At 33.9% G+C, this 19,373-nt stretch overlaps 5 protein-coding genes across 8 annotated transcripts; 2 read left to right on the forward strand and 3 right to left on the reverse strand.

Moving 5' to 3' along the window:
• Nucleotides 1–1,361: 1,361 nt before the first annotated feature.
• On the reverse strand, nucleotides 1,362–2,104 carry LOC17895519 (transcription factor PRE3). The gene is made up of 2 exons (XM_006301157.2): nucleotides 1,806–2,104; nucleotides 1,362–1,716 (listed from the first exon to the last, which is right to left on the reverse strand). The coding sequence occupies exons 1-2, from the start codon at nucleotides 1,935–1,937 to the stop codon at nucleotides 1,567–1,569; spliced, it is 282 nt and encodes a 93-aa protein (XP_006301219.1). The 5' UTR covers nucleotides 1,938–2,104; the 3' UTR covers nucleotides 1,362–1,566.
• A 7,484-nt stretch (nucleotides 2,105–9,588) lies between these two features.
• LOC17896637 (F-box/kelch-repeat protein At1g74510) lies at nucleotides 9,589–12,061 on the forward strand. 2 transcript variants are annotated; one of them, XM_023787384.1, is made up of 3 exons: nucleotides 9,589–9,746; nucleotides 9,910–9,980; nucleotides 10,374–12,061. In XM_023787384.1, the coding sequence occupies exon 3, from the start codon at nucleotides 10,386–10,388 to the stop codon at nucleotides 11,718–11,720; it is 1,335 nt and encodes a 444-aa protein (XP_023643152.1). In that variant the 5' UTR covers nucleotides 9,589–9,746; nucleotides 9,910–9,980; nucleotides 10,374–10,385; the 3' UTR covers nucleotides 11,721–12,061. The 2 variants fall into 2 exon arrangements, with proteins under 2 accessions (XP_023643152.1, XP_006302263.1); XM_006302201.2 differs by lacking the exon at nucleotides 9,910–9,980 and having other exon boundaries at nucleotides 9,637–9,746.
• A 163-nt stretch (nucleotides 12,062–12,224) lies between these two features.
• Nucleotides 12,225–13,634, reverse strand: LOC17896168 (HVA22-like protein a). Its single transcript, XM_006302835.2, has 5 exons — nucleotides 13,449–13,634; nucleotides 13,167–13,193; nucleotides 12,904–13,026; nucleotides 12,565–12,808; nucleotides 12,225–12,474 (listed from the first exon to the last, which is right to left on the reverse strand). Exons 1-5 carry the CDS (start codon nucleotides 13,508–13,510, stop codon nucleotides 12,394–12,396), a joined length of 537 nt encoding a protein of 178 aa, XP_006302897.1. The 5' UTR covers nucleotides 13,511–13,634; the 3' UTR covers nucleotides 12,225–12,393.
• Nucleotides 13,635–13,949: 315 nt separating this feature from the next.
• Nucleotides 13,950–16,688, reverse strand: LOC17896395. 3 transcript variants are annotated; one of them, XM_023788413.1, is made up of 10 exons: nucleotides 16,453–16,688; nucleotides 15,677–15,843; nucleotides 15,477–15,541; nucleotides 15,336–15,376; nucleotides 15,164–15,252; nucleotides 14,954–15,067; nucleotides 14,704–14,781; nucleotides 14,565–14,630; nucleotides 14,403–14,480; nucleotides 13,950–14,336 (listed from the first exon to the last, which is right to left on the reverse strand). In XM_023788413.1, the coding sequence occupies exons 1-10, from the start codon at nucleotides 16,589–16,591 to the stop codon at nucleotides 14,229–14,231; spliced, it is 945 nt and encodes a 314-aa protein (XP_023644181.1). In that variant the 5' UTR covers nucleotides 16,592–16,688; the 3' UTR covers nucleotides 13,950–14,228. The 3 variants fall into 3 exon arrangements, with proteins under 3 accessions (XP_023644181.1, XP_023644182.1, XP_023644183.1); XM_023788414.1 differs by having other exon boundaries at nucleotides 14,403–14,477; nucleotides 16,453–16,686; XM_023788415.1 differs by lacking the exon at nucleotides 16,453–16,688 and adding an exon at nucleotides 16,038–16,412.
• Nucleotides 16,689–17,018: 330 nt separating this feature from the next.
• On the forward strand, nucleotides 17,019–18,649 carry LOC17895263 (cytochrome P450 98A8). The gene is given in 2 exon segments (XM_023788549.1): nucleotides 17,019–18,618; nucleotides 18,620–18,649. Coding segments are annotated over 2 exon segments (1,488 nt in total). The 5' UTR covers nucleotides 17,019–17,160.
• Nucleotides 18,650–19,373: the final 724 nt, after the last annotated feature.

Consider the following 19,373-nt stretch of genomic DNA (forward strand, 5'->3'; position numbering starts at 1 on the left):
ATAGTGTAATTAAATTTTGTATTGAATGATTGTCATAAACATTTATTTATTTATTTATTTTGTTGAATGATATATGATTAAGTCCTTTCATTTTCTTTGCCATTTGATTATAACTTATAGTGTAATTAAATTTTGTATTGAATGATTGTCATAAACATTTATTTTTTTTATTTTTTTTTTAAAATTAAAACCTTAAATATTTTTCCAAGAATAAGGAGAGAGTGAAACCTTACTTTTATATATATGATTTCTTAACATTCTCAATCTTAAATGATCATTTTATCGTTTATGTAGCTATGAGTTTTCATAACTAGAGAACGATCAATCTATCATTACTACTTATATACAATTGTATATCGTATATTGAATTAATGTACGTGTGAGTTTTCTTAAACGAGATTTTTTTTTTTTTTATAGAATTTCTTAAACGAGATATTGACTATGAACATTGTCATATTCTATCATATGTAATTATATTTATCATTAGAATCATTTTTCTAATATGACAACCAATTCATTGTTATTGTAATTGTAATTGTTGTATTACTATATATATATATAGCTATGGAATCAAATTGATGATATATAATATCTAAAAAGATTGTAATTGTATAGTTATTAAAGATTCAACAATATACAAATTGTAAGTGCTTAGCTATGGATATTATATATTTGCATTCATATCATTGATCAAATAAATGAATTTTCAACTTATACCGCAACCATAGTAGTCTTGGGTTTTGAGGCACGAGATCTCGTGATTATAGGAAAGCCAAAATTCTCTTAGTGGGAAGAAAATTAACATATTCAGAAAAAAGAGGTGACTAAAATCGGAATTTGGTTATGGCATGAACTTAATTTGCAGCTTTTTGTGCTTCTTTTGAGTGCATAACGTCAAGTTCACCCCATACTTTATTGCCCATAAACATAATAATTAATCTTCATATTCCTTCAACGTTTTTTTTTTTTAATATGTGGAAATAATGACAGTTTCATAATAATCGATGGCTCTCGGTCTCGTAATAACTAATTATTGTTTTTTTTAATATATACTACACCCATTCAGTAATCAACTCTACAACTTTGTATTCTTCTTTTGACATTCTGAAAGCCCATAACATTCATCATGGTCCCTTCTTTTTTTCTTCGACAATATATATATGTGGTCATGAACAAGAATTTACAAGTTCGTCGTTCCTAGCTTACCGTTACACAAGCTAAGATATCTTGTTATGACATGTTGTAAATTACTAAAAGACACAAAAAAAAACAAATAAAGCTTAATTAGAAAATGAACATAGCCAAAAAGTATATGGTGAACAAAACCCTAACGGAATAGATATTTAGAAAACAAACAAAAATAACCGAAAAAGGGCAAAGGTTTTATATAGGAAACAAGCGAATATTTATGACCGAAGGAGAAGTGACGAACTCGTATCATTAAACCGACGTTTCATAAGGTCATCATCTATAGAAAAATCAAATCCGCAAACTATTATTATTATTATTATTATTATAGTAAACAACGAAAAAGAAAAAAAAAAAAAAGGAGGAAGAAGATAGGAATTATTGGGTAAGTAAGCTTCTGATTAAAGCAGCTTGAGCAGTGTCTGTGTTTGCAAGCAACTCAGATAGCCTCTCACTTAGATCATCAACCTCTCTATGCAGATTCCTTATGTAGTTGCACGTATCTTGTAACACCCTCGCTGCTGATACCTGTTTATTTATATACTTCATATCATCAGTTTCATGCCATGTATATATTACATAAACATATGTCTAACCAGTTGATTTAGCTAGCGTACCTTGTCGGAACGACGACTGTCCCTGAGCTCAGGAAGAAGCTGCTGCAACTTGATAATGAGATCGTTGATTTGATCTTCGGAGATCCTTGAAGTTCCTGATGATTGCCTTGAACGTGATCTTCTTCCCGACATTTTCTTTTTGTGGCTATTATATTAGGGGAAGTAGTCAAAGTAATAGAAGAATGAAGCAAAAGACACTTTATCGAAGAAACAGGTTATGGAGTTTAGGTTCACACACAAGTTATGCCGGAAAAAGAAGTAGAGAGAGAGAAAGAGAAAGGTTGATAGCATGAAGGAAACAAGTGAAGTGACGGTTGTATTTATGTAGGCCTTTTAATTATTTGTTTATGAAGATTATAATAAAATTGATTTCTTGTTTTTAATTTGAGAGAAAAATATGTATGCGAATCTTATTTTTACAAATATTGAATTATATTCCCCCCCTCCTGACAACTTTTGTTATAATAGAACGATTTCAGAGAATCTCATATTTTAATTATAGATCTAGCTAGGTATAATATTATCGTTGAATCTAGCCAAATCTTGTTAGAAAAATTTACTCTATATCGTAACTTTTGTTGATATATATGTTTTAAGTTTTGAAGAAAACAAAGTTTTGAGTTTGACACTGGCCTTAACGTTCATGCTAAATATGTTAAAAAGCCTAATTAAAGGTATAAGTTAAAAATTCTTACTTCCAACAAATTCCACCACCAAAAAGATAGCTACTAAAATAAATCATACGTCATGTAACAGAACTAAACACTGTATTTGTTGAAAGGTTTTCAAGATGGTGGAGTGTTAGAAACTATGGTGAGTAATGTTAACAAAAAACCAAAATAAAAGAAGAAGAAGATATTTTAAAAACTGAATTTTTGTGCGTTTATCAAGGAAGAAAGTATTATACTTTATAACTAAAATAAGGCTATCCATTCCTCGAAACACAACTTCTATTAATATACAAATTTCACACTTTCGATGTTTGGGATTTCGCTCTACCACGTCCACACATGTACCTTTATTAGTTTTATATATAACTTATCAATTTATATGGCTTTGCTAAAAAAAATTTGGGGACAAACTATGGCCTTTGCTATTTAGTAGAACGCCATTTTTTTTATAAAGATAGTTCAAAGAATTATTTCTTGAAAGAGATGTACCTTGTTCACCAACAATTTGAAATTTAATTGACAACAAAAATTGAAGCATTATTGTTTTTTTTCCCCCCTATTCCATCTGCTCTGATATAAGAGTATTGTGTCGATAATTTTTACACAATTTTTTTTAAAGAAAATCAGTTTAACCCTAACAAAAACATTCTAACTCTTAACTTATTTAATTTGTTCTAAATATGAGCGCCAAAAATTAGTCTACGGAAAATATAATAAACTTTATTATAAGTCAGAAATATTATCGGCATATCTAATCACTTGTTTTAAAAATTCTTTCAGCCAAAAAGAAAAAAAAAAGCGAGTAGAAGAAGCTGATCAACACATACAAAAATAAGGATCATCAATAATTCAATACATTACGACGTTTAAAAATATCTACACACAGAATTATTACGAAATGCGATAATTGTTCATAGCTATTATACGTATCACAAAATGATGATGTCTACGTAGACAAAAGTGAGTGTGTGTATATATGAGGAAAGTGCCAAAGTAAAGAGCGATTTGACTGGTCAAGGGATCACACACATAAACACACACACACACACACACACACATGTTCTTCGATCAACAACACACACGTGGCCTTTCGGGAGGCGCGTAACCCTTGCACCGACCGACGTTGAACACTTCATCAGCTCTCTTTGTTTATTCAGTTTATGCACTAATCTGCTGCACCACAAAAACACGTATCCACTCCCGTATTTAGAAACTCATTGCCCTATTTAAAGACGAAATGTTATATACTACTATTTAACCAACTAATTTCTTGAAATAAATATATTATCATCGCGTTAAACAGACAAGAAAATACAAATTATTATGATGGAACAAGAATACAAAGATTTAAAAACTAGTATTGAACAACGTAACTCTTCACTAAAAAAAAACATTTAACCACTATGCTAAAATAATTTTAACAAAATTCTACATATAATATAGTAACTTCAGGAAGATGTATTGGTATCAACTTGCAAGTATCAATACACAGAATTACTTAGCTTTTTAAATGGTATGATAATTAGCAGTTCCAAAGTTTCAAACACATCTACCTGCATTTTTTTATTCGTTGTTTTTCATTTTGTTAACTTTATATTATGGTAGAACAAAAATTTTGCAGGGAAAAAAAGTCGTCAACTTTGTAAATTATACTCGTTGTTTATGATGAATTCTGAGATCCTTTCAAGTTTCGAGCCTGAAAAATACGAATTTCTTGTATAGTAAACTACAATTTTTCTGGTTAAAATAAGCCAAGAAAATAAGGAAATATGTTTCGTAAAGGTAAAAGTAGAAAACGACAAAGAAAAATATAAGCTCGAAGAGTGAGCTGTGGAGGACGAAACACAAAATCTCAGATTTTGATACATTGGAGAAATAGATGGCGAATGCAAGATATACTTTTGATTCATTAGATGCAAATTCCTTGTATGTTTGAAAGAAGCGACCCTTTTCAGTAAAAAAAAAAAAAACTAAAGAAGAACTTAATTAATGTACTGCATATGCATGCTGCTTGTAGTACAAACTACAAAACTCAATTCCATTGGAAACGGTAAAGATACTGGCGGTAATTTACCAAACGTTTTTTTGGTAGTCTAGCTAGTGGTCTATTGGTATGCAAGATCGTCCACACAAATTTATGCATGAATGGTTATGGTCTTCTCTCCACGTTTTCGTTTTCTACATCGCTAGAGAGCCAATTAAGATCAAGCATAGTTTTGTATTTGATCATAAATATATATCACGCAGAGTTTTGAAACGTTTTCCAAAGATAAGTTAAATTATTCACGGGAATTAAGAAAGATAATAAAAAAATATTTATATTTAAAGACCTTCTCGATAATTCTATATCAAATCATCCAACAAATATGATATATCTCGTGGATAGGATTGAACATGATAAGAGAAATAAGAATATATATAGAGATAAAAAGTTTGAATAGGAGACTTGGATTTATACTATCGGGTGAACTTAAAAAATTAAAATAGATATACACACAAGAGGTCAACCAAAGCAATCAATCGCAACTTTTCTTCGCTATATAAAAACAAGATTTAGAAGTGAATTACATAATTATATAAGATCTAATTGAAGGGTTTATTTATAAATTATAGAAAATAAGATTTGCCTTGAGCTTTTTAATATCTTACAAGAATAAACAAAGAGCTCAGATGTGTTAAATTGTGGTCAGCGTGTCTCTCGCGTCACATGATCGCTAATCAATCGACAGCGAAGATTAAGCTTTGTTTCACGAGCATTCTATTCTTATTGCAATTCTTTCTTTCTTTTTCTTTTTTCTTTTGTATTTGTAAGAAACTTCAAAATCCTTTTGGTTTATTCGTTTTGCTGCTTGTTTCGGTTTTGTCTAGTTCTCCTCTGTTTTTAGTAAGTTTTGTTCCACTATACATAAACTTGAATAAATAATCATTGCAATAAACCATGAATTTTATGAATCGGTAAAAGAGGCATACTTTAAACGTATTTTCTTATTTACTCACAAACATTCAAAAATAACACATTTTAAAAAGGTGATTAGCGCTTCCATTCGACAATTTTAATTTTACTAAAGATTTCGCTTTATGAACCATTCTGAGTACGTAAATATGGTGAAAATAATTACATATATCATACTGACATACAGTATACATATGGTTCACTCTAGAGTGATTTAATGGCAATATGAGTATATGACCTCGGTTATGAAAAAACACCATTTATCTTAACTTATAAATTTGCAATTTTATTAGTGAGTAGATTTGTAGTCGGGAAGTTATGTTATTCTCTTTATATCAACACAGAAAAAGTATTGTCTACTCATTTCCAGCAATATGCTTGTTTTTTTTTTCCTTTTATTGATGATTTATTATATGCTTGTTGCAAATGTTTATGTATAATATGTAATGTATTATGTATATACATTATATATACACCATAATTACTTAATTTTAGTTTGATTAATGTTTTTTTTCTTTTTGTACAAAATTGATCTTATACATATATATATATATATATATATATACACCTCTATATAAATAGATTAGATTAGAAATCTAAAATCATATATATGTAAAACAGAGATGCTTAAATAAACTATACGATCTACAATTTAGTCCTTAATTTAGGTCAGGTGTTCTCTCTCTCTCTCCACTATGACACCGACCAAACAAGCCTAATCGTATAGTATTGCTAAAAAAACGTGATCCAGCTCTATATATATCATATTATGTATATATACGTTTGCTTGTACTTATACATATTATAAAATCAATTTATTTTAAAACATAACAATAATCACCTATACCAGCATAATTTTTGAGACGCATATGTACTAATTTCTATAGCTTTATACTATTTGACAAAATAATATGTGTCTATCAATAATTCTTTTAACTTTTTTTTTTGCTAAGAATGTAAATATTTCATTAAAATGAAAATAATTTAGGTTTACAATCAAACTAGAGGATTACAATCAAATTACATATAATGGGTATGTAAATATTTCATTAAAATGAAAATAATTTAGGTTTACAATCAAATATTTTAAACTTATACAAATAGTCCCATGGCAAAAAAAAAGTAAAAATATGAAGATAATTTTCGGTCCATCGACTTGACGAAGCGACCAAATAATTCTTTCAACTGTAATGTGGCGACTAGTTTGAGCTTTGAAGGTTGAAAGGGCACACTCCGGTCCATATATAGAACGCGATCATGAGTTTTATGACTTAGGATGAGTCCCAAAAGCCTATAACAATTTTGGTTTTGCACGTGAAACTAATCAAACCCACAAACAAAAGCATCTTCTCTTCTTCCAATGCGTTGACGACGAAGAAGACAAAAGAAAACATAAGGTAATTCACCGTTAATATCCTTCATATAGAGAAGTATAGTGGAACAACTTGTGTTATTGTATTATCATATAGATAAGTATACGCATAACTTGCGTTATATATGTACAATCCTGAATATCTTGAGATCTTAAGCAAAAAGTGACATGCAGTCCAATATATTATATATAGTCCAATGGTATTCGACTTGATGTGATGTGATATGTTGTTGTGACTTGTGACTATCGTCATTCTAAGTTTGAGATGTTGGTAAGATGTATTGTAGTTCAGCTGAAAGTTGATCTCATTTGGCTAATGCAGCGTAAAACCAACGTGCAAGTTTTATATAGTTTTAGGTTTTTCTTTGCATACACGATATTCAAAATCTTCGCTTTGTATAGACCCATAAAAAAAAAAGCCTAAAACCACTTTTATTTGTAAAATAGTTTTAGGTTCTTGATGCATTTATCGAATAAAAATAGTGTTTTTGGTTGCATACAAAGAAAAATACCATTTAAGCCATTTTTAATTTTTATAGTATACACGCAGACGCAAATGTTACACAAACATAGTGTTGTTTTTATTGCTTTTGCATGAAGTTTACGTTTAGAACGAATAAATTAATATACACAAAATAAACAATCGAAGTCTACAAAGGAAAGATCGGTGAAATGCTACATAACTTACGACGGTGAGTTTATACTGTACAAAAATATAAATAGAGATAACGCAATATGTATATAGGCCATGGAATGAGATTTTAAATTGGATTTTAGCTTTTAGTTTTTAGTTTCTAAATAATTGGTTTTGGTTTTTGCTAAAAAAAAGGTAAAAAAAAAGAATTAAAAAAAAAATTGAAAAGAGGTTTTTGGTTTTTCTTTGAAAATAAGTAAAATCTCATAAAAAGTAGATTTCCTATTTTTTAGAAAAACCGAATTTATAAAATCTTGAATGACAACAAATTAGATTTTTATAAAAACTAAAACTAAAATCTATCTAAAAATTAGTAACCATTCGATACTGTATACTGAAGATTTAACTTGATGGTATCATGGGTTGTACTTGTTGTGATTCAAGAATCAAGATATATAAAACTTTCCTTAAAAGGATATACCTCTTGCACATTCCAACAGGTCACCATTTGATTTATATTCATAATAAAGAACCCAAAACCAAGGACAGTAGGTTGCTGGTTTCAACGTGTCTGATCTAAACAACACAAATCAAAACTTGGTCGCTCTACGTCATGCAGATTCGTTTCTATGTATACAACTTGGTACTTAAAACCTAAGTTTGTCAGCAGTTTAATTAATAAAGATGAAGACAACAACGTACGTCCACCATCGTCTAATTAAGGTTCTTTTTCATTTCACACAATTTGCAATATATTTAAAGAGTACCTTAATCCAATAATTAATCTCCACGATTTATGTTTAATGATTGTAATTAGCGTCAGAAAACTTTTATTTATGTGGTCCCGTTGCATGTTGAGAGGTAAGAAAAGTAGTTGCCAAGAGGTTCCATGAACACTCACTAATTCTCGTGGGTGGGGGTAAATGTATATTTGTCGATTATCCATTGTATAGTCCTAGCTAGACTTCTTCTAGTAAGAAAAAAAAAGAAAAAAGAATTGTCGTGTGGTCCTCCTATATCGTAGCTGAAAGTCATATAAATTAAAATTTAGTGGGTGGGACGAATGATATTAACATAATAATCCTTTTTGATAAGGTTAATATAAAAGATGCTATACGTTACAGAATATTCTCAGTTAACCACATACGTAGTACTGTAGATTGGTCGCTGCTGCTACCTACATAAGTATCTTCTTCTATAGTCCTATACTATAGAGTTAAACTGTTAAACACTAAAGTCATATCAATAATAATAACTCGATAGGTTTTATTTCATTTATTACAATAACCACAAAATTACACAGCAATTCTGGCCCATTACTAAAAGTTAGCAGGTTAGGATTTACAAATGGGCCTAAAGACTTTCGTTGCTTTATATTTTGATCGAATGGTTACGGCCAAGCCCAAATAGACCGAAGTTCCTTCCGTAGTTTCTTCATTAAGACAAAACCGAATTCAACTTCGTCTTCTCAACTACTTCCACTCGGAAGTCTCTCGCTGGTATCTAATGATTCTTTTAACAGCAGTATCAAGGCGTATAACCCATCCACTTCATAAGTCTGATCATCTCTATCCACAAACAAAGCATCATCAAACTACAGTATTCTCATGAGAGAGGTTCATTTCTTTCTCTTTTTGTTATATATATATTTTGTAAGGTTCTTCTTTTAAAAAAAAATTGTAGTATAAAAAAAAACAAAAAGAAGAGAATTGACAAAGCTGAGCAATCATCAATTGTATTTTATCAAAGCTGGATTAGATAAAAATCCAAAAAAAAACAAAGACATTAACGTGTGAAGAAGAAAGAGAAAAGAAAAAGAGTTGCTTTCTTTAGTTGTCCGAAGCAGAAACACGTGCAAGGGGGAGAGCTAAGAAACAGCCGTTAACTTTCTTTTGCCATAATGGGCCAAAACGGCATCGTGTTCGTGGGGGACTCCTCAACAAAAAAAAATAAGAAACCGAAACTACCCTTCACGTCTCTCCTCGTCATCCGGGTATATATTATAATATTTTCTACATAAAAAAAAAGTAACTAGTAAAGAAGAAGAATTATATATAAAATAAAAATGTTATTGATCAGCTTTATTCTTGAATTTTATATGTATATAAATCCACCACTGGTTCATTCGTGCATCTTTTCTTCTTTCTTTTTTTTTTTAACACAAAAAAACTTGTAAATTAAATTAAAATAATAATAAAAATGCAAATCGCAGCTCCAAATATGCTCTACCAATTCAGCTAAAAATGTGAGCCGGGATGCGAAGAGGATTGCAATAGCATCATCATCATCCATAGCCCCCCCACAGCCACAGGTTTAGCTTGTATTATATAATCTCTGTTGAGTTTTTTTGATTCTTTCTAATTATTTCTCTTTTGATCCTGCCTGAAACAAAACCCCAGTTGTGTTTTGTGTCTGATTTGTTTTGTTGAAATCTAAAACTGGGTTTCTGTCTGGATTTCTTTAAACTTTTTCAGATCTTTAATCGGCTCTGCTTGACTAATTTATTGAGGAAAAATCTGGGGGATTATTACTTCGATAATAACTGGTTAGTCGTGAGATTGATTTAGTGAATTTACTACTCTTGTTTCACTTTTGCGTTTTTTCTCTTTTTCTTTAATCGAATTTGAGATCCGATGATGTGATTTTCATTGCATGTTTTCCTGATTGTGAAATTTGTATTTTTTGATCTGATCGTATTGCGGTTTCGACCAACCAATATCTGTTTCTGTGAAAGTCTAATGATTTGCTTTTGCTTATAATTAAGAAAAAATAGTCAAGAATTTGTACTTTACCTTATTGATGATTTGATTGATGGATCGTTGAACAAATTCTCATTGAATCTGAATGAAGAAGAAGATCACGTGGAATTTGCGTGTGATTTTTTGGTATCATATTTGTTTCTGAGATGATTTGATTGTTTCTTTCTTTCTCTTCTTAGCATCCATCCATCATGTTGGAGGCTCCGAGTTATCTGGTGTCAAGAGATTTACCATCTTCATGTGAAGAAGAGAGCAAGTGGATCTATAACGTACACTGCGTGCTTCAACTCTCCCTGAGAAAGCGGTTGTTGGATGATGAAGATGGAGCTTCTGCTAAGAAAATGTTACGCCTTGATCATCGAAGCAGAGATGATTCTGACAAGATTACAGATACTCTTCTTCAGCTTTCTCAAACCTATCAGAGTTCTAACCAGAGCCACCAAGGCACTCAACAGAGTCCACCAATAACTCGGCTTGACCAAAACGCACTTCTCAACTGCTTGGCTCACTGCTCCTTGTCTGATTTCGGGTCCATTGCCTCGACCAATAAAACATTCCGCTCGCTTATTAAGGATAGCGAGCTGTATAGGCTGAGACGGTCAAAGGGTATTGTGGAGCATTGGATTTACTTTTCTTGTAGGCTTTTGGAATGGGAAGCTTATGATCCAAATGGAGACCGCTGGTTACGCGTACCCAAAATGACGTTCAACGAATGTTTCATGTGTTCGGATAAAGAGTCTCTGGCGGTTGGCACCGAGCTTCTTGTTTTCGGTAAAGAAATCATGTCCCATGTGATTTACCGATATAGTATCTTGACCAATACATGGACATCGGGTATGCAAATGAATGTTCCGAGGTGCTTGTTTGGATCAGCGAGTTTAGGCGAGATTGCGGTTATAGCTGGAGGATGTGATCCTCGTGGCCAGATATTGAGCTCAGCTGAGCTTTATAACTCGGAAACCGGGGAATGGACGGCAATTCCAAGCATGAATAAGGCGAGGAAAATGTGCTCGAGCGTGTTCATGGACGGGAATTTCTATTGCATCGGAGGTATCGGAGAGGGAAACTCGAAGATGCTGATGTGCGCTGAAGTCTATGATCTGAAGAAGAAGACGTGGACATTGATACCTGACATGTTACCAGAGAGAAACAACGAAGGTGGAGGAGATAATGCAAAAGAGACTGCCGCAGCTTCAGAGGCGCCACCTCTTCTAGCAGTTGTAAAAGACCAGCTCTATGCTGCGAATTACGCGCAGCAAGAGGTGAGGAAATACGATAAAACGCTTAATGTATGGAATAAAGTGGGGAGTTTGCCGGAGAGGGCTTCTTCGATGAACGGTTGGGGAATGGCGTTTAGGGCATGTGGGGATCAGTTAGTGGTGGTTGGAGGGCCTAGGGCAATAGGAGGAGGGTTCATAGAGATCAATGCTTGTGTCCCAAACGAAGGAACCGAACTGCATTGGAGAGTTCTTGCTTCAAAGCCATCGGGAAACTTTGTGTATAATTGTGCGGTGATGGGATGTTGATGAAGAAAAAGACTTGAGAGAGGCACTTTCAAAGTGATTGACTTCTTTACTAGAGGTTTTTCTTTCTCTTCTTGTTTTTTTTTTTTTTAAACAGTTTCGGTTTTTCTTCTTCTTCTTTTCATGATTGGGGTCAAAAGAGAGTCTCTCTGTTTCCTTCTTTGTCGTTGTGGGATTATTGTTGTTGTTCAGGCATAAACTGGAACTGAAAAGTTCCAATAAATTTGAAGAAGATTAAGAACAAGCATCATGTTGTCTTGTCTCTCAACATCTTATATTGTAATTTGGTTCCATTGTAAGAACTCCTTTTTTTAATAAATTTTGAAAGATACTTCTTTATTCTCCTAAACTTCTCATTCTATTTTTTTTTTTTCCTTGAAGAAATAGATTGCAAGTGTTAACAATTTACTGAGTTTGGCAAAGCAATCTTGACTCTTAAAATTGCTAATATCTTCATCCTTCATTATAGCAAAATTTTATTTGAAAGCTTGAAATATGCCGCATAGGAATATGAAGAAATTTCGATTCTAAGCCTCAAATTAGAGAATAAAGTAGTTCACTTAATTATCAACTTTTTTACATGACAGAGATCCACAAAACTAAAGCAAAACAAACAACATCAAAGACATGAAAGTTGCTTCACACATTCTAAATTTAAAAACTTTTTCAAGCTCCCTTAGTACTGATACTGATAACCCTCACCATACATGGTTTCATAACTTTCATGTTCATGTTTATATTTTTTTGATTTATCGGCCTGCGCGATACAAGAAAAGAGAAATATAAGTAAAAAAGAATCGCATTTTATAAATGAGAAGAAGAGATCTGGTAGAACAAAATGACATACCCGGCTTAAGATCTTCTCGAAAGCATCAGGTCCGTTCTCTGCAATGTACTTCTCAGCAGCTGTTAACACGTCGTCTGGTTTCCTGAAGATATCCATTTTCTTTGGCACATACCAAATATTAATGCTCCGTGGGTTAACAAAGACAGGTCTCACAAAATGTTCATAGACATAGGCAGCGCCGCTGAAGTAGGGAATGACAAGCCAACAAGTCAAGATCAGCTTCATGTATGACCATATGGGTAACCTGATCACACAACAACAACATTGTCAGATAAAGGAACTAGGATTCACTTGTTCCTGGTAATGGGTAATGGGTCTGAATCATCATCTTATTCCTACCACTCGATGAGTTTGGCAAATGTGAGCTCGATGAGTGTAAGTAGAGAATAAAGAACCCAATATGTTAGCCATTGTTTGTCATCAGCGTGAGATTGAGTTTCAATCGCTTGGACTGAGGCATATCTAGTCATTGAAACATTCAAAGAACAAGAATACTATTAGATCAAAGCTTCTACAGAACATTTTAAAACCATGTAAGTTACAGATGAATTCAGCTTCTACATGATGTAACAAAAAAATGAGGAATTGTGAATTCAGCTTACAGAGGATAAACGAGACTAACCACAGGCCTGCAAAAAATTCAAAACCAGAGACTGTGATTAGTTCCACTCCTAACATTCCAAAAGATGAACAATTTATAAGGAACCAATCAATCAACTTCCAGAGAATTCGTAACTTGAACTAGGGCTATGTCCAAAAAACTAGAAATTAGACCATAGGCTGTGATGAACTGAGTATAATATATCAGAAGTTATTCGGCAAAAGGAGGGAACTTTAAAGAGATTTAGGTGTCTCTGTGAAAGCAGAAGAAATTTTAGTATTACCCAGCAAGAACATCGAAGTTCCTGAGAAGAACCTTGAGGAAATTTCCAGCTCCAGATCCCATCACCAACCAAGCTTTGATTTTTGGCTATGAATCTGATTCTCCACTAAAAAACACTAGATTTTTGATTGAGAGAGAGAGAGAGAGAGAGAGAGAGAGAGAGAGAGAGAGAGAGAGAAAAAAAATACAATTTATGTGGTAGACCTGTTGAAAGTTTTTAACTTTTTAATGGTATCAAAAAGCGTGAAAACGATATGAATTGGAAAAAAAAGCTAGCCATTAATTTCCTTTTGGAATAATCAAAAGCTTTTTAGGAAATTGTTACCACAAAGAAGAATAAGAAAAAATGGAAACTAGCTTAAACTAAAGTTACTAAACGTTGTTAACACAAGAAAGTAAAAAATAGCAATCTTTTTGCTTTGGGTAATAAGGAAATTAGCCATCTTAAATTCTGTATTTGGAAATTTGGCGAAAAAGGCCTAAATATTTTGCCACATAAAAATACAAGGTATCATCTCCAATCAATCAAGTAAGCTTTTCGACAGCCGACATAAGAAAATAGCGTTTTGATATACGTAAGAAGTTAAATACAACCTTTTTTTTTTTTTTTTTCTTGTCTTTGACTTGAATAAGATATTTTTCTTCACTACAATAAGTTGAAGAAAATTTACATATGAACATGACAAAATGGTTTTGAACTTCATGATGGTTTTGAACTTCATGATGGTTTTGAACTTCATGGTGAACTAATAATCCCTCTTGATTACAATCAGGTAAACTTTTAGCTCTTTGCACAGCCGAGTGGGAATGATCGAACCTTCATTCTTCCTCCCAGTGCGAGCGCCAGCAGATCAAACTCTTCTACATACCACAGCTCTGTTACTATTGCCTGTGTCAACAAATAGATTTCTCAGTTCTTGGTCAGAGGATATTTTTGCTTTCGTTGTAAGTTTACCTTGAATCCTCGGATTTTGTTGTTTAGTCTTGTGACCAACTCATGAAGAAGCTGGAGATGGTCTTCAGTACCAGCCTGCTATACAAAGAAACAACCACTAAGTCTTGGAGATTCTCTGCAACACTGGTTTATTTAGTTTGTCGACCATAAGTGTAAACTTGCCTCAGTTGGAGATATTGGAGGACCAAGCAGCCTTGCCAATGATGTATGAAGAATTGCAGTATCATACTGAAACAAAAATCATCAGACAAGTGGTTTGTGTTCATTGAGAGCTATATATAGTTTATGAAATAGATATTACAAGTTGCTTTTTCGGTGCATGTGGAAGAACAGATCTCAGTTTCGAGCGGATTGTTATGGGATCATCTCCAGAATTAACCTGGTGAAACATGAAACAGGGTATAAGTCCCATATATCTGATTTAGCCATTTCTAAAGGACTTGTTAGCATAGTTTTTGGCAAGGAGGATGGAATTCCTAAAGTGGTATAATCAAAACAAAATGGAGATCTGACTCACATTTGTTGAGGAAAAGTGAAAGCAACACAATTACCTTCCAGCATCCAAGAAGAACACCAGTCGAGGTTAATAGAACTCTATCCAATATAATCTCCAAAGGACAAAGCTTATTAGCAACTGCTTTAACAGCAGCTGCTTCCCCATCAACCTGATAATAAAGAAAAGATTCAGAGACTAGAATCTTCACAGATAAAAATTCTAGTAGAGTGGTGATAAGATAAATGATAAAGTAAAAACAACAAACCTCATCTTCAGTAGCTGGAACGGAGAAAATGTGATTTGATGCATGAAACATGCTAAAGTGGTACATCTCAGAGTCCTGAAACCAGATTGCTAAAAAACAACCCAAAGTAAGAAAGACGAAAATTACCAGCATTCTATATAATTCATATATATGGTACTTGCGGCAGGCTTACTATTTTCAAAGTAAGGACTGAACACATCTTCTACGGCTTTGCTGCAATAGAACATATTATGACACTTTTTTAGTTGTAGAACATTTTGAAAACATGATATTTTTGCATTGAGATTGGGAATGGGGCAAGTTACACACTCACGAGACTAGGACAGAGTATTCTGTGCTGAGATGTAATACATTAGCTCGCACAGGGGGATTCGCAACCTATAAATGAGGAAACTGGATATTTTATACAATCATACATGATATTTAGCTATCGCAAAAACCAATTATTCACTTCACTATACAAAGCCACTAATCCATTCTAACAATAGTAAAAGTAAAGATGTATCATTCTACCTTCAGGACAGGTGATATTTTCCCATCTTTCAGTGTGAAGAGATCTGAGAGTGACAATGACTGAGACGTTTCACCTTGCTTAAGGAAGACCGGTCCATTTTCTTGTAAATCCCGTTCCATCTTATCATACAACCTTGTGCTTTGCTCGGCATAGGTGACAAAGGAATCTGAAACATATGAGACTTATTATTGCTATGAATGGTAACCATTTACTTCAAATACAATCTTGATACAGATAAGAAAACATTTAAAACAGAGGCACTGGATCCAAAATCAACCATTGCCCTTTGCATCAGATATTCACTCTACCATGTATGTTCTACATTAGAACCACTAAAAACATGCTGGCTAAGAAGCATACCATCAATAAGAAACATGTTGAGTGTTTCTTTTAAGCTCAGGACAACCAATTCAAGAATGGTGATTTAAGTACCCGTTTGATCCCTAAACAAACACTAGATTCAGCTTAAGATCCCAATGCAGACTTAAAATTGAGTACCAAAACAGAGACATTTCTTCAGAAATACATAAAAACTAGTTCTTTACGCAAACACTAACTACACTGAATGCTGATGAATCCTTCGGTTAGCAAGTCAACATCGATCTTCCATTTACGAAACCCATATTCAGTATACAGAAAAACACAATTCAGTTAGTTTAATCAGATCGGTTATTGTAAAATTAACACATCAACGAAATCTCAGAATATGGAAAGGTACTTAATTTCGAGACAAGGAACGACCTTTAAGAAAAAAAAATTAAAAGGATTTTTAGACCTGATGAAGATGAAGAAGATGGCGAATTACGAAGACCCATTTGGAAAAGAGAGTAGAAAATAGTGAGTGAGATGCTCCAAAATAACACAGTGATTCTCCAATTCGGTGCTCTAATCGCAGACGTCGTCGCTGTCGCCATTTCTCCTTTTGTTTCGTTTCTTTGGAAAACTCCATTACTCTTTCTCCGTCAGACTCTCACCATTTACGTCAATAAGCTCTCTTCGCCGTGATAATTTTTTTGGGGTTATTTTCCATTTAATTTTTGTCACTCAATTTCAGTTTTTCCCTTATTATTTATTTATTTATGTGTTTAAGTCCATAATTATTTGTTATAGAATAATTCTCCAATTTTCTACATAACATTTCCCCTAAACCTTTTTTATTTATTTTTTACATCAATTGGTATCCAAATAGTCTCAATAGATATTTTTTTATTGGTGAAATATTCTCAATAGATATAAAGAAAGTGTTTTTTTTTTCTGTTTTTTTTGAGTAAACAGAAAATACAAAAAGTGTGAAGGGACCAATTTACGGCATTTTTATGCGGATGCCAAAGTTGTGTGTTTCTCTAAAGTTTGCGTTAAGTAAATATCAAAAGCTTTCTTCTATGTTTTACAGTTTGTATATAAAACTTCAGGGTAAGGTTTAGAATGTTAGAATGTACATCAAACTTATATCATTACACTGTTTCACATTGTCCAAACAACCATGGTTCTATATCTGATTTCGTTACTTCCTATCATCGTCGCCACCATTATGCTTTATCAAAGATGGTGGAGATCCAACATACCGCCGGGACCAAAACCAAAGTTTCTTATCGGAAACCTCCACCAAATGAAACCACTTTGGACGCATTCTTTCTCGGAGTGGTCAGAGGCTTATGGTCCCATCATATCAGTGTGGATAGGCTCGCAGCTCACGGTCGTGGTCTCGAGTGCTGATTTAGCCAGACAAGTGCTGAGAGACAAAGACCATCAATTGTCTAACCGACACAGGACCGCTAGCATGACTCAGACCGGTACTGATCTTGTTTGGTCCGATTACAGTCCACATTATGTAAAATTGAGGAAACTCTGTACCCTCGAGCTCTTCTCTCTGAAAAGCATTGAGAATTTCAGGTCGTTGAGAGAGATGGAAGCAAGATCGATGGTTGTGTCGGTTCTAAGGGACTTAATGAGCAATGCAAACGATGGCCAGGCAAGAAAACCGGTGATCGTGAGGAAGTACCTAGCTGCAGTTGTTTTGAACACTATCTCAAGACTAATGATCGGGAAAGAGTTCGGGACAGAGGAAGGACAAGAGTTTAAATCGATCGTTGAGAAAGAACATCTTCTCAGTGGCTCAGGGACGCTTTTTGATCATGTCTGGTGGCTCAAATGGGTTTCGTCTTGGTTCATTAGCGATAAGGAATTCTTAGGTCACAAGGATCGGAGAACAAAATGGTTTAGAGGAGCTATAATGGTGGAAGAAGATGTACCAATAGAGGACCACAAGGGTTTTGTTAGGAAATTGCTGGTTTTGAAAGAGCAGAAAGAGCTCAGCGAAGAGACCGTTGGGGGACTAGTATGGAACATGTTAACTGCGGGTGCTGATACAACTGCGGTTGTTATCGAATGGGCTATGGCAGAGATGATCAAATGCCCTACCGTGCAACAAAAGGCACAACAGGAGCTTGATTCCGTGGTCGGAAAGCAACGGTTAATGTCTGAATCAGATATTCCAAAACTACCATATCTGCAATGCGTGGTTAAAGAAGCTCTCCGGCTTCACCCATCAACACCGTTAATGCTTCCGCACAAAGCAAGCGAAACTGTTTGGGTAGGTGGCTATAAGGTCCCTAAGGGAGCCACGGTTTATGTCAATGTGCAGGCGATTGGGCGTGACCCCGCAAACTGGAGAAACCCGTATGAATTTAGACCAGAGCGGTTTCTTCAGGAGGAAACCGATGTTAAAGGTCGAGACTTTAGAGTTCTTCCATTCGGATCGGGGAGACGGATGTGTCCAGCGGCACAGCTCAGCATGAACTTGATGACATTGGTGATGGGGAATTTGTTGCAATGCTTCTCATGGAGTTCTCCTATTCCTGGAGAGAAGATTGACATGAGCGAGAATCCTGGATTGCTTTGTAACATGAGGACACCATTGCAGGCTATAGCTTTGCCTAGAGCTGCCTCAAGAGTTATACCTTTACCTTTAGATTTAAATAGAAATGTAATCACATGAGAAAATATAATGAAACTCCATATATAGATCATGATGACTCTAGTTATGGAAACGAAGATGTAGCTATGTCAAACCGAAGAGGCATATGTAGTGTAGCTATTATATATGGAAATAAAAGAGTAAATATATTCACATGGAGAAAGCTCAGTGTCATGGTGGCCAAAAACTAAGTAATGCTTTATGCTCATAACACAAATTTCACACATCTTTTATAAAAGCGTCATACAATCATTGCAATGTGGTTATCTTGAGCTCCCATAATGTGATAGCCTGTAGTTTCTTCTGAAACTGTTCATCAGTAGAGAGAGAGACTGTTTCTTCCAGGAACTCACCTTGTCATAAAGATCCGGAAGCTAGTAGAGTGACGGGAAAACGAGTTTAAGATTGTTGTGTATAGCTGCGTGTCGTATATATCCGTGAATTGGTGACAAGTCTTCTGAATCGCAGTTTCCTTTAACTTCTTTTTTCCCACGATAAAACTAATTAGCCTTTCAAAACAGAGATGCACATGTTAGTACTACTTTAATCATACAAATAGCCTAACTTGTATTATTACTTCTTAACCGAGCTTGTTTCATTAATCAATAACGGATCAAGTTTAATCAGATACACCATTAACTATTATGTGCACTTGTAGACCGGGATAAACCAAACTTGGGCATTTTAACTAATACCCGATCAATTTCAAAACAGAGATC

This window comes from Capsella rubella, unplaced genomic scaffold (assembly GCF_000375325.1).
Source record: "Capsella rubella cultivar Monte Gargano unplaced genomic scaffold, Caprub1_0 scaffold_2, whole genome shotgun sequence".
In the NCBI taxonomy this organism is placed as follows: domain Eukaryota; kingdom Viridiplantae; phylum Streptophyta; class Magnoliopsida; order Brassicales; family Brassicaceae; genus Capsella; species Capsella rubella.